The 23656-nt window shown below is 40.0% G+C and overlaps 2 protein-coding genes across 10 annotated transcripts in view; one reads left to right on the top strand and one right to left on the bottom strand.

Annotated features, from left to right (window-relative positions):
* LOC141421463 (deuterosome assembly protein 1) overlaps positions 1–1196 on the bottom strand; it is a 409755-nt gene extending 408559 nt beyond the window's left edge. For 2 of the 5 annotated variants that reach the window (XR_012446504.1, XM_074068427.1), the window contains exon 1: positions 975–1193. Coding sequence is in view for 4 of the 5 variants with exons in the window: in XM_074068427.1 (XP_073924528.1) it covers positions 975–1090 (116 nt within the window). In the remaining variant the exon portion in view is untranslated. Of the gene's footprint in view, positions 1–974 lie in introns of all 5 variants that reach the window. The other 3 variants (XM_074069522.1, XM_074067271.1, XM_074068942.1) reach the window with 3 other exon arrangements.
* The window catches only part of LOC141422477 (neutral amino acid uniporter 4-like), a 449783-nt gene that overhangs the window by 407690 nt on the left and 18437 nt on the right, over positions 1–23656 (top strand). Inside the window, exons 1-3 of one of the 5 annotated variants that reach the window (XM_074070219.1) lie at positions 1646–1802; positions 20244–20367; positions 22407–22502. In XM_074070219.1, coding sequence (XP_073926320.1) covers positions 20246–20367; positions 22407–22502 — 218 coding nt within the window. In that variant the 5' untranslated portion in view covers positions 1646–1802; positions 20244–20245. Of the gene's footprint in view, positions 1–1645; positions 1803–1898; positions 1979–2414; positions 2542–5285; positions 6294–20243; positions 20368–22406; positions 22503–23656 lie in introns of those variants that run through there. The other 4 variants (XM_074072191.1, XM_074071573.1, XM_074070931.1 and 1 more) reach the window with 4 other exon arrangements.

The raw sequence follows: 23656 nt of genomic DNA, 5'->3' as shown, positions 1-23656 counted from the left end.
CATAGCACAGTACCACCCATTGTAATCACCAGTATCAGTTTCAGCAATAAAGAAATGGGTACGAACAAGAGCAGCTGTTAACTCTAATCAGATTGCTAGATACCAAAACACTAACTGGGAGTAAGAGAAGAAAGCTTGGAAAAAAATGTTTCACCTGACTGACAGTAGGGCAGGCAGGTTCTTGTACAGCAGGCTGGGTATCACACCCCACTCTAGAATTTTCCTAACTCCTTAAGCTAATGTTGTGGTTTCCCTGATCCATTTCAGTATTACTTGATAAAATACATACTTGGCTGTGCTGTTTGGCCCCTAAAGATACCACATGTTCCATTTCATCCGTTAGAGAATAACACATTGGAGCAAAAGAGCAACAGATACAGACTGAATTTCTCTACAGCTCCGAAGTGTGACTGGTGACATGTTTCCTGTCATGGGCCCATGAGATAAGCAAATCCTAATATCTGATTATCTTCACTGTCAAACTACTACGTATGCTTCCCACCAGGAACGATTTTTCTGTTGGCAGTTGAGTCAGATCTATTGGAACATGTCTATTCTTACTACACTAAAGAACTGTGAACGAAGTATAACCTTTAGTCACTGTTTTAAAAGCATGTCAGATGAGTTAAAATAATATGCTCTTTCTAAACAAGGCGGCAGACATATTAACTAAGCCTACTGAGAGTCCTGCACTGTCGTAGCGCTGAGAACAAAAAGAGGAAAAGACCAGTGCCCTGTGCTCAAACGCAACGTTCACGAGAACTAAGCCACCATCAAAGGAAGAACGAAGCCTGTGTCTTCTGGGGGCAGTAAGAAGGCTTCGGGAGACAGATCTGTCAATCAATCAACGAGCCCATCACCCGAATGAAAGGCCCCGCCTACTCCAGCTCAGGAGCCCGCCCCCACCTCAAGTTGGCCCCAGTGGTCCCCCACATACGGGCCCAGCCAACCCAAGGACGTCTCGCGTGACGTACCTGAGACGCGTGCGCATCCGCGGCCGGGACCCTCCGTGCATGGAAGCGCTGGGAGCGACCTCTTCGGCCTGGAGGCCGCAGGTACAAGGCTCATCTGCGGCTTCCGCCGCCGCCATCTCGCCGGCGTGAACAGTCAGGTGGGCGACGGCGGCGGCGGCGGCGAGGACCGGGACGAGGACGGCGTCTGCGTCGAGGGCGGCGTCGACGGCGAGGACGGCGGCGGTGAGGACGTGGGCGGTGGCGAGGGCGGTGTAGGGAGCGAGGACCGGGACGGCAGCGGCATCTGCGGCGAGGTCGGGAGCGGTGTCGACGTCGGCGAGGACAGGGATGGCGGTGAGGACCGGGGCAGCGAGGACGGCGGCGTCTGCGTCGAGGACGGCGAGGACAGGGATGGCGGTGAGGACGGGGGCGGCGAGGATGGTGGTGGCAGCGGTAGCGTCGGCGAGGACGGCGGCGGTGAGGACGGGGGCGGTGGCAGCGAGGACCGGGGAGGCGGCGGCGGCAAGGACGGGAGCGGTGTCGACGTCGACGAGGACGGCGTCTGCGTCGAGGACGGCGTCAGCGGCGAGGACGGCGTCTGCGTCGAGGGCGGCGTCAGCGGCGAGGACGGCGTCTGCGTCGAGGGCGGCGTCAGCGGCGAGGACGGCGTCAGCGGCGAGGACGGCGTCTGCGTCGAGGACGGCGTCAGCGGCGAGGGCGGCGTCTGCAGCGAGGACGGCGAGGACAAGGATGGCGGTAAGGACCGGGGCGGCGAGGATGGTGGTGGCGGCGGTAGCGTCGGCGAGGACCGGGACGTCGTAGGAGAGGACGGCGGCGAGGACTGTGGCGGTGAGGACCAGGGCGGCGGTGGCGAGGACGGCGGCGGGGACGGGGGCGGCGAGGACGGCGGCGGTGGTAGCGAGGACGGGGCGGCGGCGGTGAGGACGGGAGCGGCGTCTGCGTCGAGGACCGGGGCGGCGGTGGCGTACGCGAGGGCGGCGTCTGCGTCGAGGACAGGAATGTTGGTGAGGACCGGGGCGGCCAGGATGGTGGTGGCGGCGGTAGCGTCGGTGAGGACCGGGGCGTCGTAGGAGAGGACGGCGGCGAGGACGTGGGCGGTGGCGAGGGCGGTGTCTGCAGCGAGGACCGGGGCGGCGGCGGCGGTGAGGACGTGGGCGGTGGCGAGGGCGGTGTCGGCAGCGAGGACCGGGGCGGCGGCGGCGACCGGTACGGAGGGTTTCGGCCCCGGCAGCCCCTCCACATTCACTCGTTTCGGGCCACAGCTCGCGGTGGTGCCCCCGTTCCCACGGGGCCCCGCCGCCCTGAGTTGGTCTTCGGGCGCTTGTCCGCGTCCTCGCCCCCGCCCCTGAGCCCGGACTTCGCGCGGCCGTCCCCTAACAGCCCTGGCGGGTGTGGAGACCCCTGCGTGGACCCGGGACCGCGGGCCTCGGCCGGGGCGGCGGGAGGGTCGCCGGAAGTAGCGGGCAGTGCCGCAGCGTGGGTCACCAGCAGTGTGGTTTCTCCTTCCGCGGGAATCCTTCACACGGCAACGAGTGTGCGTCTGTCCGCTCCTCCCGAAATGGCCAAGGTAAGTCCGTCTGCCGATGCGCTAGGGCGTAGAGGGACGAGAGAAGCGGAGCGCTAGCAAATGGCCCAACGTAGAGTGTGATCTTTGTGTGCCAGGCAGAAAGGAAAGTGGCAGTTTGGGAATCACTTACTCGGAAAAGTCTGTAACTGCTTTTAATGCTTTTGGAAGATGAGTGGGGTTTAGGTCGTTAAAGACGTGGGTTGGGAGATACGGAATGAAGTCCCCTCCCCGTCACAATTTAGGAATTGGGCACCCTCTCTTGGGACCCCTCCCAACTCTGGAAGCTCTAATCCTGGTGGTTTTCTGTCCCAGAAAACTCTCAGGTTTCACACAGATACAGTAAGATGTGTGAAAGATGAGTGGAAGATAAGATGGAATTGCGAGGTGAGAACCAACTAGCAGGGAGCCTTGAATTCCAAGCTAGTAATTTATAGACTTTTTCTTTAAATCGTGATGATTTAATCTGAGCCTTGTGTTAGGAAGATTAATGTGGCAACAGTTAGCAGAGTGGTAGGTATCCTGTAATTGCAAAGATGCTAAAGGTGTGATTATATACACAAGTCGTAGGAGTAGGGTACTAGTAAGATTAGGCCAGATTTTACGATGAATTTTTACTTGGCTATTAGCTGCACAGGAAAGGGGTGTTGTAAAAGAAGCATGTGGTACTCCTAGAGGAGGGAAATTTAATTGAACTCTAATGGAATGCTAATATTTGAGCTGATTTTCTTTGATCTCAATTAAAAAATGGGTCCAGTACAGTGATGTTAGAAGATATTTTTGCAAATTCTGTTTTGGAATGTAGTTCATACTATATTTTAGTATCGAAGTATACTTAAATTTGCGTGTTAATTGAACTAGATAATGTGTCTTGAATAACTTGGTATACATATTAAGAGTCATAAATGTCCATGTTTTAGAATCTAGACAAACTAAACTTCTCATGCTTTGGAATATACTTTATTTATGACTATATTTTCTCCTCAAAGTAATTTTTTCATAAAATTTCTCAGATGGTATGATACCTATCATTGATGACACACATAATCCTTTTCTCCTTAAATCTCAGAAGCTATGGCAACAGTAGACTCACAAATCCAAATGGCATTAGTTAGCAAGAAGTCACTGTAGCTGAAAGAAGCCTACTGCTTTTATATCCGAAAGACATGTTTCAGTTGGTCTACGTTCTGAAGCATGGACATTTACGATTCTTAATATGTATGTTGAGTTGTCTGACTTTCCCTAAACTGAGACCTGTTGGGATTTTTCTTTTGGTTTGGTTTGTTTTCTCTAAACAGCGAGACAGTAAATATTTTAAGTTCTGTGGATGAAGACGTTCTAAACCTACATAATTTTACCATTATGTTATGAAAGCAGTCATAGGCAGTACATAATGAATGACTGTGGCTGTGTTGCAGTAAAACCTTACTTACTGAAGCAACGGGCTGTATTGAGAAATGATGTGCTGTCTTGTGCTTTACCTTATTCCAACTCAAGTATTTTAGTGAAAGTTTATCCATGAATACTATTTACATATTCATCCATTTTTTTATTCATTTATTCTTATGTGCATATATTGTTTGGGTCATTTCTCCCCCTTGCCCCCTTCCTACCCTCTCCACCCTCCCCCCCTCAGTTCCAGGCAGTTCTGTTCTGCTTTTATCACTGATTTTCTTGAAGAGAAGAGACAAGCATAATAAGGAAGTCAAAATGTTTTTGCTAGTTAAGGATAGCTATACAGAAATATTCCTAGCATTCCTTTCATGTCCACCTGTTCATGTTCATCCATTTCAAACTGATGTTACAAGTCTAGAAAATGAACATAAGATTAAAAAAAAGTACGGGCTGGAATGAAGGAAAGTGAATGTTGCCATCAAACCAAGAGGAAATAATAGCATAGGAAACAATTATAATATATTGTAGTAAAAGAAGAAATGGATTAGAAAGTAAACAGATTGTGGTCCAAGATGTTTTCCAACTTCTCTGTTTTGAGGATGCCAAATCTTACTAGCTGTGCTAGCTTTTTAGTGTTTCATTAAAAAGTGCAACTTTGATACATTCTCTTTCTATTATGTGGTGTTCTTGAATTCTGCCCTTTACTGGAGAAGACAAACTTTTACCCAAATTAATTAATATTTGTGTTGTCAACCTAAAATAAATGGTGAAGAAAAAGGTTTCCTTATGAAAAGAGTTTAACCAGAAAGGAGACAGTGGTTGACAAGTCCATAGGCACAATCAGAGAGACAAAGGAAGGCAAAGGTTTTTAAAATTAAAATGAGGAAAGTTACCTAAGTTATTTTGAAACAGTAGTCCTTAACCACAAGGATCAATAACAGAGTGCCGTCAGTCTAAGCCTGAATACGTGGCTGCTAGGTAGGCATCCTCATGGAAGTATTTTTTTTGTGTAACATTCCAGAGGCCTTTGTGCCCGGCTTTTGTTTTGGCAGTCCTTTGTTACAGTTCTTATTACCAGGCAAATATGCACGAAGACTCCCTCACCATGGCCTTCTGGCTCCACGTCAAGGTTTGACATAAGTGACTATTTTGATTCTGACAATTTTCATAGCGCTTATTTTTAAAATTATAAACATGCATTATGCTTGTCACATAATAGGTGCTCAATACAGGTAGAATAAATGTTGATTTTTAAAGACACCACAATGTAAAGATTTGCCAGAGGTTCTAACTTTTCCAGAATAGATCTTTTTTTTCTTTTTTTCTGTTATTTTTAGGCACTTTATAAAAGAGCCGGCCTGGTTTGCTATCTCCCATCATATTGCTCTTTAGTTAAAAGAGTGGTCAGTCCAAAATGCTTTTCAGCTGTAGGGTCTTGAGGTTCTAATGAAGCTCATGTGGCAACTTAAACTCCAGGTACATATATGTAAAAGTTGTTATTTTACTTACAGTTGTTTCAAAACATTTTGAGTTGAGTTGTGTTTCCTCTTACAGTTTTTACAGGGGTTTTACAGATTTGTTTGAAGTGGTGTTTGGTCTATTGAAAATAAATCAGCTCTCAATATTTATAACAGAAACTTACAATGTTTTAAAAAATGCTCCTTGATTTATGATGGAATTACATTCCAGCAAATGCATTGCATGATAAGTCAACAGTGATCACATGGCTAGATTAGAATTGTAAGTCACTGCCCAGCCTCGAGAGATTATTATATAGCCTGTCCCTACTGGGGAAAAGATCAAAATTTGGTGAATAGTTCTTTCACACTATCATAAAGTCAAAAAGTCTTAAGTCAAGCCACCATAAGTCGGGGACCATCTGTCTTCCTGGTTTTCATTCTTATTTCTGAACTTTCGGTTCTTTCTGTCCCCGCTTACACACAGTGCAACCTGAAACAAATCACATCTCTTCTTGATCCTATTAATCCCCGTTACTGCTTTTTGTTGGTGGTGATAGTGGTACTTTGGTTTAAACTCAGGGCTCCTTACTTGCTAGGCTGGTGCTTTAGCACTTGAGCCATGCCTCCAGCTCTTCTTGCTTTAGTTATTTTTCCAGATAGAGTCTCAAGTTTTTGCCCAGGACTGGCCGCCTCAGCCAGTGATCCTCCTGCATAGCTGGGATATGCAGCTGGGACATACACCACCGTGCTCAGCTTGTCCGTTGAGATGGATCTCCCTAACTTTTTTGCCACAGGTTGTCTCAAGCCACAGTCCTCCCAGTCAGTCTCCACCTCCTGACTAGCTGAGATTACAGGCATTACCACCACACCTGGCTTTTCTAAATGTCTTAAATGTAGCAGGTACGTTGTAAGTATAATACGTATTTAAGTTGATAATTTACCTGCTATCTATAAAGTGCTGTTTCTAATCCGTTTTGCACATCAGTATCATGCTCGTTATTCTAAAATATTTAATCGTGTCAATTTTTTAATTTTGATTAGCTCTCATTGCTTTCAGCAGCAATTCCCAGCTATCCTCAATCTAAGTCATTACTCACGGTTATTTAAGAAAAGGAAGGAGAGATTATGTAGGTTTGAGACATGCTACGTGCCAGGCCATACTCCTGTCTGTGAAGTTTATAATGCGCACCAAAATATTAAGGACTGTTAGAAATTTCACCTAACACTTCCCAAAGGTATTGCACATGGAACCTTTTTTGCTTGAAAATACTACTACAAAGAAATTTAATTTCACTTGAATGTTCAAAGCCTTCCATTTTCCCCGCTTTTCTTTTATAACAGCATCTTCAACTTATTCCCCTACTTACATCACCTGCATACTAACCATTTATCTTAAGTGAAACATTTGCCCTCCAGAGTATGTAAGGGGTCAGTATCCTGAATATAAAGAAATTCTATAGACAGCCGGGAAAGAGACAACCCAGTAGAAACCCAAAAAGCAAACAGGATAGGAACAGGCCTTTCACGAGAGAAATCTGAAATGAGCAGGAAGCATGTGAAATGTGATCACATCCACTATGAATGTGGAACATTTGTTTTCTCTAAAGAGAAAACTAACAAGTCCTGAATAATTTTTTAAATTCATCTCGTTCAGACACAGATTTCACCTTAAGACACATTGCAGTCTGGCATTGTGACTACCTTTGTTACTCACATGCTCTGTATCAGTAATCATGTAGGAACTCGTTCTAAATGTAAAATCTTGACCCTCACTGCAGACTTACTAAATGGGGATTTACAGTTTAACAAGATCCCAGATGATTCCTAAGTACTTCAACCTTTGAAAAGCGTTGGCTAAGGGTTTTGTTGAGCATTTTGAGACAGTGTCTAGATTCAGTGGGGAAAGAATTGCATGACTGAGGGTGATGGATGGTACTGTATGTAGAAGAGGAATATGGTGGCACTGAGCTAGTGATGAGGACTATGTGGACATGGCCATTTTTACTCAACTGTGGCATGACATTAAATAAGTATTTTATTGTCAAGTAATGTCCTTGCTTTCTCTAAACTAAACCTATATCTGAGTACTTATAAGTTTAATTTTCTACTTTATTCTTCTCTGGATCTTTTTGAATTTTTTTTTATAAATTAGGATATTTTTAAATTGTTATCTAAATAAAGTAATATGGACTGTTCCACATTTTTAAGCACTGAGTACAGTGGTACATGTCTGTAATCCCAGAACTTGGGAGGCTGAGACAGGAGGATTTTGAGTTTGAGGCCAGCCTCGACTACAAAGAAAAGATGGAAAGCAATTACAGTAATACATGCTGTTCTTTGACTTTTCTTTTCTGAGGTGGGTTTGTGGTTGCTTTACTAGGGTTTGAATTCAGGGTCTTGGGTTCTTAAGCAGGTGTTCTACCACTTGAACCACCCCCCTCGCAGCCCTTTTTGCTTTATTTATTTTAGAATAGGGTCTCACATTTATGCCAGGCCTATCTGTATCACGGTCCTTCTTTTTATGCTTCATACGTAGCTGGGAAATACACGACCACCACTACACCCAACTTCTATTGGTTGAGATGGGATCTTGAGAAATTTTTGCCTGCTATCGTCCCAGTTGCCATCTCCTAAGTAGCTGGGATTACAGACATGAACCATTGCTCCTGGCCCAGGGTTTTGTTTTGTTTTGTTTTGTTTTTTTGTTTGTTTTTTTTAATGTACTGTATTCTGAACTTCATAAAGTTTTTTTACATTTTTTTTTAATGACTATCACATATTCTGTGTATCTATAAGTACTGTATTAACTTCCCCAGTAATGGACTTTCCTTGAGCCAACAACTGGTTGTTCTAAACACCTAGTTTTTGGAAACAACATGAAACTAATTTATTTCACACAAGAAAGCAGATTTCAAAGATACAGATGTTAGATTTTAAAATATCTAATTGTAAGAAGAGCATCCTTTCAAGCTACCAGTGCACTTGCCTGTTAGGAAGAAAATGATCAATTTTGCTCTTCCTCTTGAGGCTGTCAAACAGTTGTGGCCTGATGAAACTGTGGGACTATTTAGCTCTCAGGATCAGAGATTCCAGCATCCTGGAAACATAGTCACCTCAATGGGACTGCTTCCCAGAAGAAAAACCAGATTCATAAAACTTTACCCAGTGTTCTAGCAGAACCTTTATCAGCTGAAAGACGTGAATTTGTGATGACACAGTATGTGAATGAATTTCAGGTAAATTATTAACAGCATTATGTTTTTATTCATGTTATATTACTTCTTGATTATGATAAGCACATTACTTTCCCTATAAAAGTAAAAAACAAACCAAAAAAAGCCAAATCGCAATATCGACAGCTTTTAAAAACTTATCATTGTCCAAGTTGTTCATTATTTGCCACATAATTTCTTTTACTTAACTTTAGGTTATAATCTCTTTTGGATGATTAAACAATTCTTCAAAAATATGTCCCTTAATAACTATTCCAAATGTAGACAGATTATTCCCGTATTACTGGAAATTTAAGTTTCCTGTTTTTCCCTTTTGAAAATGGCTATTATAATTTGTATATGGACTTAATTCCAGCCAACTTCTGAAGCCATTAACAAATTTTAAAGTCTCTGAAATTGTTCAGCTTTAGTAAACTAAAAGGGAAGCATAATAAATATTTCAATTTTTTAAAACAATTTCTAGTGGTTTGGGGGGAGTGCTTTTTTTTTGAGTTTTGCTTTGGTTTTTTTTTTTTTTTTTTTTTTTTTGATTGTAGGTTTGAACTGAGAGCCTACAACTTGAGCCTATTCACCAGCCCCTTTTTAGTTTTGTTTTGTGCTGGGTATTTTCGAGGTAAGTTCTCTGGAACTATTTCCCCATGCTCGTTTATCTCTGCCTCCCGAGTAGCTAGGACTGCAGACATGAGCCACCAGCGCCAGGCGCGTTTTGTTTAAATTTTGTAACTAGGAATTGCACTATATAGTTTCAGGTAGAGTTTTTGATCAAAGACATTTTATTAGGAACAATAATCCCTCATAGTTACTATGATTTTATTAGATGACCTGACATTGGGACCCAGTTGACTTTCCCTGTCTTTATACCTTAAATAATTCTTTCTCAGTCTTCTTGGTTTTTTTGGTCCTCCTCTGCCTACCAAATTTATTTGAAAGTGCCAGAGTTGAGTGTGCAATCCAATATGTCCAGAATTGCTATGAAGAGGTATGTCACACTTTCCGCATGGAGACATTGAACATGTGGTAGGTAATACTAATTTTTCATCTGCCAAGTAAAGTGCTCTGTAGTAATCCTAATGCTCTGTGCCTTAATATTTAATGCGTCTGGCTCAAAATGATTGCATGTTAGAGATAAAGGCTTTCGGATGTCCCCTGACATCTGACCTCATGCTGCAGTTAGGTAGGAATAGTAGAATTTGTAGTACCCTTTTCCCTAGAACTTGTCATTTCTACTCCTAGATGGTTATGATAGCTATAATCTCATGAGCTAATGTATCGTACAAAGAAAAATGATAATTTATTTGAAAATTATGTTAACAGCAATAACATGTAACACTGCTTATTCTTCAGAATTGTTGGCACACTGCCGTTTCAGCTCATCCAACAAAACCAGAAGTCAACAAAACTGAGTTCATTTTACTTTTCAAATATAATGTGCGTTTGTAAAAATGACTTAGTACAATAATTTAACTGAGTCCTTAATTTTCTAAGGTTATTTTTATGAAGTATGTGTCTTTCTAAAAAGCAAAGTATTTCATTTTTAGGTTTTGAATCACTATTTCCTGAAGTGGCTGATAGCAAACTAATGATTTTGTTACACAGAAAACTAACAGTGATATGACTGTTTGGAGTGAAGAAGTAGAACTTGCAAGAGAAATGTTTATAGAAAAGTAATTTTTTTAAAGTTACTGATTTCAGTACCCTGTAAGTAGTGCTTTAAAATGATGAATTTTTTCCAATTCATTTTGTGAAGTATTTCAAAATACTGAAAATTGTAAGTATTTTTTTTGAGAATTTAAACTCCTAAAATTTTTAGTTTCCTTGAAAAACTTAGATTCCATTCATTACTCTCCTGGATTTTGTTTGTCTCTCTCTCAACGTCTCTCTTTCCTTCTCCTCCTCTCTCTCTCCTCCCCTCCTTTCCACCTCTTTACCTTTCCCACATTATAGCATATCAAATAAATAGCATTACTCCAAATCATCTCCAAGGAGTAAGTAGTAATAGTATATAGTACAATACTAGGACTGGGCATGGTGGTGCATGCCTGTGATCCCAGCTACTCAGGAGGCAGAGACAGAGGATGAAGGTTTTTGGCCAATCCAGGCAAAGAAGTTTTAGGAAGACCATATCTTAAAGAACAAACGGGAAGGGGAGGTGGTTGTCACATCTGTAATGCCAGCTACTCAGGCAGTAAAGGTAGGAAGATTGTGGTCCAAAGCTAGCCCTGGGCAAAATCCCATATGAAAAATAAACTAAAGCACAATGGGCTGGAGAAGGTGGCTGCAGTGGGAGAGAGTCCTCTAAGAGTTGGTTGTTGGATGATACCAGTTTCTTTCTCTGCAAGATAGAAAAGAATGTTCCTCTGCTTACATACTCGCTTAACTGATCTCCATACAGGATAATGTTAGAAATTATTTTATATTTTCTTCAGGATTAGATGCATGAGTCTCCGCATTTGTAATAATTTAATTTGCATATTCAGTATTTTATGATAATTTCATACTTAAATGTTCCACATAGAACTCTCCAGTAAATTTCATGTAGTATCTGAGAATTTTGAACATATTAGTCATGTACTAATTAACAAGGAATTTATAGAGAGGCATAAGACAGTCTTTCTGAATTTCAAGGCGATCTGAATGTAGAGAAATGGAACTTAAATAAGCAGTAATTAACAATAAACATTCATACCAATAAACATTTTACTTACATATAAAGGTAATGCTTAGTAAATGTATACTGATCCCCATTGTTACTGAAGCGCTCTCATAACTGCATTGCATTAGTGATCCTAATTTTTGAAATTCTGACTAATTTGATAGTGATTCCAGTATAATTCTCATTTTTCTTTAACAAGTTGTAGGGCTTTGAAATAGCAACCGTGTAATTTTGAGATTTATAATGTTATGTTTACTGAAACCATTTCAATTTCTATAAAAAAGCATTCAGTTGAAGTATTTCAGTGATTATTTTGGAAGCACCCCCTAGCTAATTCTCCAAGTACATATATTTTTATGGCTTAACCTATTAGCATTTTTTCCACCACATGTCAGTATTTCCTGTTGGTGAACATAAATCTGAAGAGAAACACTTAAACTGATTCTTGTAGTAATTTCATATTCTTTTAGTTAACCATTATAAATATTTGATTGTATTGTTCTGCTCTCCTTGTAGTTTTTATGTGTAGCACATCTTTTTATGAAATTGAAGTATGTTCTAATGACTATTCTTATTTTTAAGAATTAAAAGGATTAATAAAGTATAGTAATAGGTTATAATATGAGCATTAGCCTACAGAGTACAGTTTCATTTAGTGTTACGTTAATCATTACTTTACCAGTAGATGCAGGGAAAAAATACGTTAACATAGATGTTGTGCCTCTGTATTAGGGGTCAAATGTATTTTCTGTAAAAAGTAAAAGACAAAATTACAACAAACTTAGTTTTGTAAAAAGAAAAACTTTTGAGAAATTAAAGTAAACAAAGTTTATTTGAACAAAGGATAATTTAGAAACAGGCAGCCCACACAACTAGAATGAGTTCAGAGAGATCTGCAGTGCCTTGGGAGGCAAAAGGTAGCAGTAAGATCCAGAAACAACTCTGAGCTTGCCTTATTTGTACAATCATTGAACAGCCTGTGACTAGGTAACACTTAGCTTTTTTGTTGTTGCAAAACGAATTCCTACATTAGGCTTTCTTAGGTACTAAGTCTGATTGCAGACTTAGGTAGATTGAGACTCGAGGTAGGGAGGCAGCCTCAGGCCAATTTTAACAGTCTACATATCTAGGTGGCTTTCTCATTCTATAAAATAGAATGAATGCTCCCATAAGCTGAGCAGAGGATTTAGGCTGTATACGTAGAAAATGTCTGAAGAAAGTAGAAATGTAGAACCTTCTTTCAACGTTCCTTTCCTTCTAAGGTAAAAATAAATGGGACTTTCTCATGATACTGGCTCAGGTAAATTCGGCCCCTCTGATTGACTGCTACCAATCTCCTGTCCTTTTTTCTTTTTTGAAAACTGGCCTGTTTCATAGAGAGTTTGATAACTGATTATGTGGCAAGTAGCATGCAGACGACATTCTGGTTTGGTCTGTTCTGCTTGTGCCCAGTACAAAAAGAGTGACCTCCCATGAACTTTGTTTAATGAAGATAGACTCCGAGATTAATGGGATGCCTGAAACTGGATAAGATTTTTCCTGTCCATTCATACCTGTGATGATGTTTAATTTGTAAATTAGGTACAGTGAGACAATAATAGCTAATGCTCCAGTTATAGTAAAATTACTGTAATCAGAGTTATGTTTCTCAAAATATATTACTGTACTTTTACTTTTCTGTTTAAAGAACACTTGTCTTTGGCATATCCTGGTTGCCTGCATCATTATTCTTGCTCTTTACTTGCTCATAATCACTGTGATAACATCTGTGGTTGATGTGGTAATCTAGACAGCTCATAAATGATGAACAGGGAGATAGGAAACAGTGTGGATGTGCTGGACAAGGGTGATTCACATCCTGGGCAGGATGGAGCTGGATGGCACACTATTCAGAATGGCATGCGATTTAAAACTTAGGAATTGTTTGTAGAATTTTCCATTTAATATTTTTAGAGGTCAATTGTCTGCAGGTAACTGAAACCACAGAAATTGAATCCACAGGTGGGGGTCTCCTGTATCATAGGCATTGTGGGCTATTGAATCTTGGCTATCATGTCCATCTTTTATTATTAAAACAACCATAGATAACATGTAAGTAAATGAATGTAGCCGTGTGTCAATAAACATTTTCTAAACAGTCAAGCCAAATTTGGCCCTAGGGCTATAGTTTGCTAGTTTCAGATTTAAAATACATCCTCCATTCCTAAACATACGAATGTATTTGTGACCCAGGATAAATTGCAAAATAGCCTATATCACCAAAAATATGCATCATTTGAAAACTATTCATCCAGTAAAATAAAAACAAAGAAATATGTTACTTTGACATAAAATGACATATGGAGAGATCAAATATGAGAGAAATGCGTTTAATATAACAAACCAACTGGGGTGACATTCTTTTTCAGAACAACTGAAGTGGAGGTGCACATGTAATGCATGAAATGAAGGTACCCAATTTTGGAAAGTGGTTTTAAAAATGCTGCAACAGAATGCTTTCTAGAGTTCTCAGTAGGAACCTTTTTAAGCATCTTTTTCCCCTGCTTTAAATAAGATGATATGAACTTGCTGTTCATCATCTTGGCACAGAATTCAGTGATTCATTATCTTTGACCACTTTCAAAGGAACAAAAGGCTTGTTATTAAGGATTTGTCAACTGTTGCAAGACTTCATCTAGGTATTTATGGAGCTCTTTGCCTCATACTTATTTTTTCTGTGAAGTTGCATGATCTAAGACATTCACAGCCCCCTGATGCTCACCTTAGCAAATCTCTCTGAGGTGATTAGCGTGGTAGAAAAAATTGATACTGTGTACCTGGCTTCTGCTCATAGTGAAGTTTCACTGAAACCTTTTCTCCTCACAAGGGAAAGTTTTGTTTTGGGATCAAAAAGGCTTTGCTCTTTGGTGATTTGTGTATAGATACCTTTATTCCATCTGGTGGAAAATACAGCTTTTCATAGGATTCTTTTGTAATTCAGATTTTTGTTAAATATCGTTAAGGTAGCATTTTGATACACATGTACATATTGAAATGTTTACTGAAGCCGAACAATTTAGCGTATCTAGCACCTTAATTACTTCATTTCTTTGCTTTTGTCATGAGAACACCTGAAACCTGTTGTAGCAAATATCCAGTATCCAATTTGATATTATCAACTGTGGGTGTCGTATTGTATATTAGAGCTCCGGACTTACTCATTCTACTTAACTACAACTTTGTGCCATTTGACCTAAGTCTCTGTATTCCTCTTTCACTCCCCTCATTCCCATCCTTCTGGGTAACCCACTCTATTCTTTGTTTCCATGAGTACAAGTTTTTTTTTTTTTTTTTTTTTTTTAGATTTCATATACGAATGAGGTCATGAAGCACTTTTCATTTAGCATAGTGCCTTCCAGTTTCGTCCATGTGGTTGCAAGTTGCAGTAACTGTTGCTAGGGATTGAACCAGAGCCTCGCACATGCGAGGCAAGTGCCCTTTTACTGAGCTACATCCCTAGCCTGGGATTTCCTTTTTAAAGGTTGACCAGTATTGTGTTGAACATGTATACCAGAACTTCTTTATCTCCTTTCCTGATGATAGGCACTTAGGTTGTTTCTATATCTTGGCTATTGAAAATTATGCTACAGTGCATATGTAAGTGTACATAAAAATCAACTCAGTGTATTGAAGACTTAAATGTAAAACCCCAAACAGCAAAATTCCTAGAAGAAAAGAGGGGAAAGCTGCTTGAAATGGGCCTTTCCAGAGGGTTTTTCGATGTCACACAAAAAACTTAGGTAATAAATGCAAAAATAAAGAAGTGGAACTGTATGTGACAGAAAAGCTTCTGCACAGCAAGGGAAGCAGTCAGCACAGTGAAAAGGAGTGGGTGCAAATGTTTGTGAACAACGTATCCGTGAGGGGATTAATACAAAGACTTTGTTAAGTAATTAGGCCTCATGTCAACCAGAGTACCTCAGTGCTAGAGGTGCTGTGTAATGCATGGTCCCTGTAATACTATTACTTTTCCAAAGTCCAGAATTTTTCAGCTGAGGGATTATGGACAATAGGGTGAGTAGAACACAATATGTTGTATAAGAGATAGAGGACAGTTTACCTACTGTGCCAGTGTGGATACGCTAAGTTGATCAAAATCAGTGAACTCAAGCGCTACCAAGGGCAATGGAGTACATTTAGGAATGAAAATAATAAAATCTTTCTGCTTAAAACACAATAATGGTGGACTTGAAGTATTACCCCCAGTACCTCAGGATGAGCCTTTGTTTGGAAATACAGTCTTTGCAAATATAGTTAGTTAAGATGAAGCCATACTGGAGCTCTGTTTCATTATGCTTGGTGTCCTGACAAAGGGCGATTTGGACAGACACAATTGTAGGGGGACTGCCACATGAACATGTGGATGACCTCTACAAGGCAAGGACAGGCCTGGGACAGAGCCTTCCCAGTGCTCTGAAGGAACCAACCCTCCCAATACTTGTATTTCACATTAAAGCATCTAGGATTTTGAGACAATAAATTTCTGTTGTTTAAGGTACCCATTTGGCAGTACTTTTATCAAAGCAACCCTAGCAAACTAAGGTGGTAATTTTACAAAATAAAGAGTAAAATTGCTCTTCTAGAATATAACAGAAGAGGATGCAGGGTCTGTTTAAGCAAAAGGTGGGCATAATTGTACTCAGACCTTTCTGGAGTAGATATCACAGTAGACGTGATGTGGGAAACACTTAGTGTCCACTGTGTGCAGGTGTGTCTGTGCTGTCTTCAGTACTGGAGAACAAGAAGGCAGGAATTTCTACAAAATAACCTACTGAGAATGTCCTGAAGATGAAAGATCTAGAAAGACCACCCAAAAGTGAAAGTTGGGGACTTTGAATAAATAATAGAAAAATCCTCATTTGGATATCAGGAATTTGGACATTTTGATAATTTATTGAATTCTACTTTCTATGTATTATAGCATTAGAGGAAGAAATTATGTAAGAATTAACTATTTTGAGCTGGGTATGGTGGCTCGTGCCTGTAATCCCAGCTGCTTAGAGGCAGAGATAGGGAGGATTGCAGTTTGAGGCCAACCTGGGTAAAAAGTTATCTAGACCCCCATCTCAATCAAAAGCTAAGCATTGTGGTATACACATGTAATACCAGTTAGGTAGGAGACTGAAAGTAGGATCACGGTTTGAGGCTGGCCCTGGGCAAAAATGTGAGACCCTATCTGAGAAATACAGCAAAAAAAAGGTCGGGATGTGACTGAAATGGTAGAGCACCTGTCCAGTAGATGGAAAGCCCTAAATTCAAACCCTGGTACTACCGAAAAACCATCCGTGCAATTACTGTTAGCATTACTAGGAGACCAAGGATTTGGCACACACGGAAGCACTGAGTAGAGAGAGCAACAGCACATATGGTAGAGTTCCTGCTGCTGCTGTGAGCTTGGAGAGTGCACAGGGAGGCTTCAGGGTCTCTGGAGAGGAGGAGAGGGGCAGGAGACGGGGAAGCGCAGTGAAGTCTCCCGAATGAGATGAACTCATGTCAGGATGGAGCAGGCTGGGGTCCCACTCTGGGCTGTCCCTGGAAAAACTGGCTCAGAATGATCCACTCCAAGACGGTATAGCAAAGCTATTTAGACTTTCAAAATAAAAATCATTAGGGCCTCCTACAAAAAGAAAAATTACTTAATGGCTGAAAAAATTAGACTGGTCTGTACGAGAAGTTGATAAAAAGCAAGGCAAATATGATAAAAAAAATGTAGGGGACGGGAGGATAAAAGTAACAGTGGGTGACTGTAGTCAAATTATATGTATGTCTGGAAATATCACAACGAAACCCCTTTGCATAATCTACACCTGATGATTAAACAAAACAAAACAAAAAAACAAAAGGCAAAAGTGCAGCAGCATTTTTAAGAAACTCAGAGGTAGGAGGTTTTATATCTAGTTTTTCTTCATGCATCCTGGCGCTAGAAAAACATGAAACACACAAAAACTCAGCCCTTCCCAAGGATCTGCCATAGCTGTGGTTCTCAACGTGTGTTTCCCAGACCGGTAACATCAGCATCACCCAGAACCTTGTGAAAAATGTGTGCCTCAGGACCACCAAGCCTCCTGGCTCAGAACCGGGAGTGCGGTTCATCAGTTTATGTTTTGGTGGGTCCCACGGAGTCACTCACAGGAGGGTGAACCTCTTCAGCCACAGGAAGATTAGGAAACTTTGGCAGAGAACTGACAATGAGTGTTGATACTCATTGTAGACCTAACTCTAAAATGTGATTGGAAGATCAGAATGTAAAGTATCATTTGTGTTGCCAAAGTACAAAGAATACAACTAACAAATGAGAGATAAGGGGGTGGATGGAAGAAAATGGGATAAAATCATCATTATTACACTACCACCAAGGTAGCAGATGGAAGTCAGAAGATAACATTTAAAACTGTCCAACACGAGAAAAAATAGAAGTGAAAGTGGAGGATGAAGGGATCATAAGAGATAAAATGGTAGCCAGGCATGGTGGTGCATGACTTAATTCCAGCACTAGGGAGGGTGAGGCAAAAAGATTGTGAGTTCGAGGCCAGCGTGGGCTACACAGTGAAACCCTATGTCCCTCCAATCCCCCAAAAATATATAACAGCAAACATAACCAGTGGAACAACTCTATTAAATGCAGTAGGTAGGCAGTCCTGGATGAAGGAAAGAAAAAGAAACATTGCTAAGACTTTATTAGTGTAGTTGATGAAAGTATACTATGAAATATAGGTGTAATAAAGAATTGCATGAATTGAATTTGATAACTATAATGTGAATTTTCAAGAGAACTTTCTTATCCTTGGGAAGTACATACTCCTGATAGAGTGAGGTGGTGAGACATGGGTTCACAAAAAGTAGTTTGTATTAGAGAGAGGAAAAATAAATGTGGAAGTGTTGAAAATTAGTAAGTCTGTAGAGAATGCATGATATTTTTGTACTATTCTTGCAAATTTTGTTTAACATAGACTTGAAATTCCAAAATGAAGAGGTTATTTAGTTATTCTGTACTTTGCAGGTTTTATGCAGGCTTATTACATGTACTACATTTATCTGGATGAAACAGACTACTTTCTTTATATAAAATCGGCACTTCGGGCTTTACAATCCGTATCAGTTATCTCTAATTGGTATTTAGTGAACTTTACTAGGATAAGATGATGGTGACATGTCTTTCTCTCTGAAAGTAGCAGAATCACACTAAAAAGTTGGTAGAAAGAAGGACAATTTTTTTCTTTCATTTATATATGCATACAATGTTTGGGTCATTTCTCCCCCTTTCCCCCCCCCCGCCCATCCCCCTTCTTCTCCTCCCCCATCCCCTCGCTACCAGGTAGAAACTATTTTGCCCTTATCTCTAACTTTGTTGAAGAGAGAGTATAAGCAATAATAGGAAGGACCAAGGGTTTTTGCTAGTTGGGATAAGGATAGCTATACAGGGAGTTGACTTGCATTGCTTTCCTGTGCATGTGTGTTACCTTCTAAATAAATTCTTCTCCAGCTAACTTTTTCTCTAGTTCCTGGTCCCCTTCTCCTATTGGCCTCTGTCACTTTAAAGTATCTGCATTAGTTTCTCTGCATTGAGGGCAACAGATGCTATCTAGTTTTTTGGGGGTCTTACCTATCCTCATATCTCCCAAGTGTGCTATCGCTTTATCATGTGATCGAAGTCCAATCCCCTTGTTGTGTTTGCCCTTGATCTAATGTCCGCATATGAGGGAGAACATACGATTTTTGGTCTTTTGGGCCAGGCAAACCAGGCTAACAACTCAGGATGTTGTTCTCCAGTTCCATCCATTTACCTGCGAACGATAACATTTCGTTCTTCTTCATGGCTGCATAAAATTCCATTGTGTATAAATACCACATTTTCTTAATCCATTCATCAGTGGTGGGGCATTTTGGTTGTTTCCATAACTTGGCTATTGTGAATAGTGCTGCAATAAACATGGGTGTGCAAGTGCCTCTGGGAGTAACCTGTGTCACATTCTTTTGAGTATATCCCCAAGAGTGGTATTGCTGGATCATGTGGCAGATCTATGTTTAGATTTTAAGAAGCCTCCAAATTTTTTTTCAGAGTGGTTGTACTAGTTTACATTCCCACCAGCAGTGTAAAAGGGTTCCTCCCCGCCCCCTCGCATCCTCACCCACACCTGTTGTTGGTGGTGTTTCTAATGATGGCTATTCTAACAGGGGTGAGGTGGAATCTTAGTGTGGTTTTAATTTGCATTTCCTTTATTGCTAGAGATGGTGAGCATTTTTTCATGTGTTTTTTGGCCATTTGAATTTAAGAAGGACAAATTTTGATATTAAAATTTTTAAATATTGGAATGGCTCAAGTATTTAAAAATGTTCACATATGCAGTGTGATTTGAAGCTAACCAGAGATGAAAATCTATTTGATGGTTTCCTTGGGTCTGCCATCCATACTTCATGATCATCCGCTACAGACCTCATGTGGGCAAAGCAGGCAAATTTTTGCATTGAGGACTTTAAATGGTTGTTACTTTGTATTGTATTACGGTAATGGAAGGAGGGGGGAATACATCCAGTTGTTTCTTTTTGAATATATCAAAACTCAGAGTTAAGGCAACCAAATTTACTCAGGTGGAAACAGTAAAGATAAGTAGTATTTCCTTTGTTTTTTCCCCTGGTGGGACTGGGGTTTGAACCCAGGGCTTCACACTTGCAAAGCAAGCACTCTGCCACTTGACCCATGCCTCCAATCCATTTTGCTCTGGTTATTTTGGAGATAGGGTTTTACAAACTACTAGCCTGAACTGGTCTTGAACCTTGATCCTCCCAATTCAGCCTCCCAAGTAGTTGGAATTACAAGCACAAGCCACCAATGCCTAGCTTTTCCTAATATTTTAAAGTTCATTTATACCAGTTTTAACTAAAAAACCATGAAAACAATAGTGGAGTCTTTTTCTTTTTTTAAAGATATGGCTGTAATGAGGCCCTTAATAAATGAACAGAATTTCGATAGTACTTCAGATGAAGACCACAAAGAAGCACTCCTGCCTATTCAGAAGCACTACCAACTTGATGACCAACATGGTATTTCGTAAGTATTAGCATTTACAGTCTCCTTTTTGTCTTCATTAAGTATGTATTTTGTAATCATCTACAGGAAAGGCTTGGAACATAAAGATGATTAAGCTGCAGTTTCCACCTTAAAGGAGTTTGCAATCTAGTTGGGAAGCAGTAATAATTTAAATGACAATGCAGTGTCTAAGAGTTACTACAAGGATGCATGTCACATGCTGCGTGTCCTGAGAGAAGGGGGATTGAGAACGCAAAAGAGCGGTATGAACAAAGTTGTAGGAAAGACACAACTTACTGATGTGTCCTTATCATTAATGAGTTCTTATCCTGAAAGGAGTTCAGTGATTAAACAAAGTAACATGAAATTTGTTGGAAGAGAAGAGTATGAACTAAAAGATTCTAGGCAAGCAGTTTTGCCTAGTAATTCTGTGCTCTTCCTAGCTTTAATTTCTTGGTCAAGAAAAGTTTCTTCAGCTGCTACCTAGCAACTATTCTTAGGTCAGATCCCTGAGGGAATTCGTGATGTTCGGAAATTAATTGATAGTTATCTTACCTGATAACACAGGTAGTTTTAAACTTGTGCTTTTCTTTTAATTAACTTCCTCTCAGATTGATAATCATAGGCCAGGTGTTTAGTGCCCTGATTATATAGACAGTGCCAGTAAAGTGCTGTTTTACCAGCCTAATCTTCCACATTGTTCTGAAGTCATAGCAGCAAAGTATCTTACAAGAAAATCATCATTTCGTTATCACTAATTTATTTTAAAGCTGTGTGCTTATTTAGAGCATCGTAGCCTTATATGTCTGTGCTTTTCAACCAGAAGCTGTATTTCCTTTCATCTGTATGCAGACACATCTAAGATAATGAGTATGGGGTGGGGTAGCGTTGCATAAGATGTAAATGTAGTCATCTGTTTAGTCATCCTTGACATTCTCGGAGTATTGGTCCCATCTCCACAGACACCAAATCTGCAGCTGCACAAGTCCCTCACACTCAGCAGTGGAGTGTTTGCGTGGTGCCACAGCACTTCCTCCTCATAAGTCAAATCATCTCTAGTTACTTGTAATGCCTGATACAGTAGATGCAATGCAAATAGTTGTTATGCTGTATTACTTAGGGAGTAATGACATGAAAACTGAATCTGAATATATCCAATACAGTGTTTTTCATATATGTTTGATTGAATCCACAAACGAGGGATCTTCATAGTACTTATGATGTGAACCTTATTAATGAGATAGGGTGGCCTTTTTTTTTTTTGCCTAGTACCAGTGGGAAAATCAGAATAGATATAAAGAGGAAATGGAGTCAGTGGTACACTTTCAGTTATAGCCCAAGGTCTTTAATTTATTAGCAGTTTAGTTTTGGGTACAGTGCCTTCGGTGCTGTGTACTGATGTGTGGGGTTTGTTTATTTTTGTATCATGAAACATTTCTACTGGACAACAAACCATTAAAAAAAAAATCTCCTATTCCAGTAGACCAGAATTCTAGTCTTGGCTCTTTTGTCATTGTTGAATGTTCTTAAAAAGAGGATGTCACTTATGATGTTTAAATAACTATGCATACTTGCAAAAAGAAGGTTGGAGAGAAAGAATGGTGAAATAATGCCTTCCTCATGGTGCTGTTTTGAAGATTAATTGAGATACTTTACATGAGAATATAATGGAAATTCATGCAGTTATATTATAAAATAATTTGAACAGGAGCAGTCTAGTCAATTTTTCATGTATTTGAAATATCGAAATCATCGAAGCAAAAATACTAGCTCCTCTGAATTCTGTAGCTAGGTAAACTTTAGCAGTAGATGAAAATTAAAATTCTGATGAAAAGGACAGATAAAGATTTATAATTTCTTGAGGCCTGTTTTTAGGAGTATATAGATCTTCACATTTTGAAAACTAATCTATCACTTCATGGCCCTGTTTTCATTAATTTCTATTTATTAGATGTCCCTTTTTAGGAGTGGTTTTGTGGACCAACTAAATGTTTTTCTTTTTCTTGTGTGTGTGTGTGTGTGTGTGTGTGTGTGTGTGTGTGTGTGTGATTAAATGACAGGTTTAAAAAGCCAGCCTTGGGTTATAGTGACACTGTGAGTCTTGCTATGGAAGCCAGCCCTTGGAGTTGTCTTCAGAAGCAAGCAGCTTGGGGAAGGTAGGCACTTGCTAAGTTTTTAATATCTAGCTGCTGAAATTTTGTTAATTTTTAAGTTTCCTAATCTGATATAAATAAAGCTGAGGGAATATAATAACTGGCCTTCAGAGTTAGACAGCCTTGGGTTCAAATCTTAACTCTATCAACTTTCTGTTTAATAGCCTTGGTCTAATTATTCATTGTTTTGGTTTGAGTATCTCACTATGAAATGAACTTACATTTCACAGAATTTTTATAATAGATTAAATAAAATGATACTTATAAAGCATCTGGTCAACCAATGAGATAATCATGTTTAATAATTTTTTAAATGAAAGGAAAAAATCAAGAAAAATGTTACAGTCTCATTATTTCAAATAAAATTGTGGTGTTTAGCTATATGTTCATAAAACCTCTGAGGTCTGTTTGTATTTTATATCTTACTGTCTTATTAGTTAGATAGCTTTCTTATTGGTAACATGGCACCTCTATGCCAGGTGAACACAGGATTTAAGAAAATTAAGAAAGCACGAATAATCAACAGAATGCTAACTGTGGTACAGATGATGTATGTGGTAGGAATTAAAGAAGAAAAAGAGCAATGTTAGTAGTTTATGATTAAATAAGGCTTTTCTGGTGATTTTCATAAATTTAGGTTTGTTCATAAGTTCATGAGGTTCCTGAGTTCTTGATATACTGAGGAGAAGGAAGGAGACAGAACCTAACACTCGGAAATAATATACACTAGGAAAAGAATCTCGGTCTTGCCTACAGAATCCAGAACCCCAAACCCCATCTTTCTTCTGCCCCAGATTCGAGGCAGCTTTGTTTACTTCTATAAGGAAAATGGCTTTCAGTTAGAAATGGCTGGAAACATTGTGGGTAGGACACTAAAATCAAAGGTGAAAGATGTTAAGGGAATACTAAAATACTTGAATGTAATTCATCAGAGAAACGAAACTTGAATTTATTTTAGGGTATCAAGGTAACTTACAAATCATATCTCTGAAGAACCAGGGAGAGAATGGTAGCATTATGGCAGAATGAAGATAGGCCAGGGGCCTTTTAATTCCTGTGAGAAGGATTATCTGTGGGTTTTGTTGACACTGATGGTCAGACAAGAGACCATTATCACTTAATGGATGCATGCCGTTGGTTGCAGTCACACCTTGTCT

Source organism: Castor canadensis, chromosome 1, assembly GCF_047511655.1.
Source record: "Castor canadensis chromosome 1, mCasCan1.hap1v2, whole genome shotgun sequence".
Classification (NCBI taxonomy): Eukaryota; Metazoa; Chordata; class Mammalia; order Rodentia; family Castoridae; genus Castor; species Castor canadensis.
Note: the sequence above shows the minus strand (reverse complement) of the source record. Positions and strands in the feature narration are given on the sequence as shown.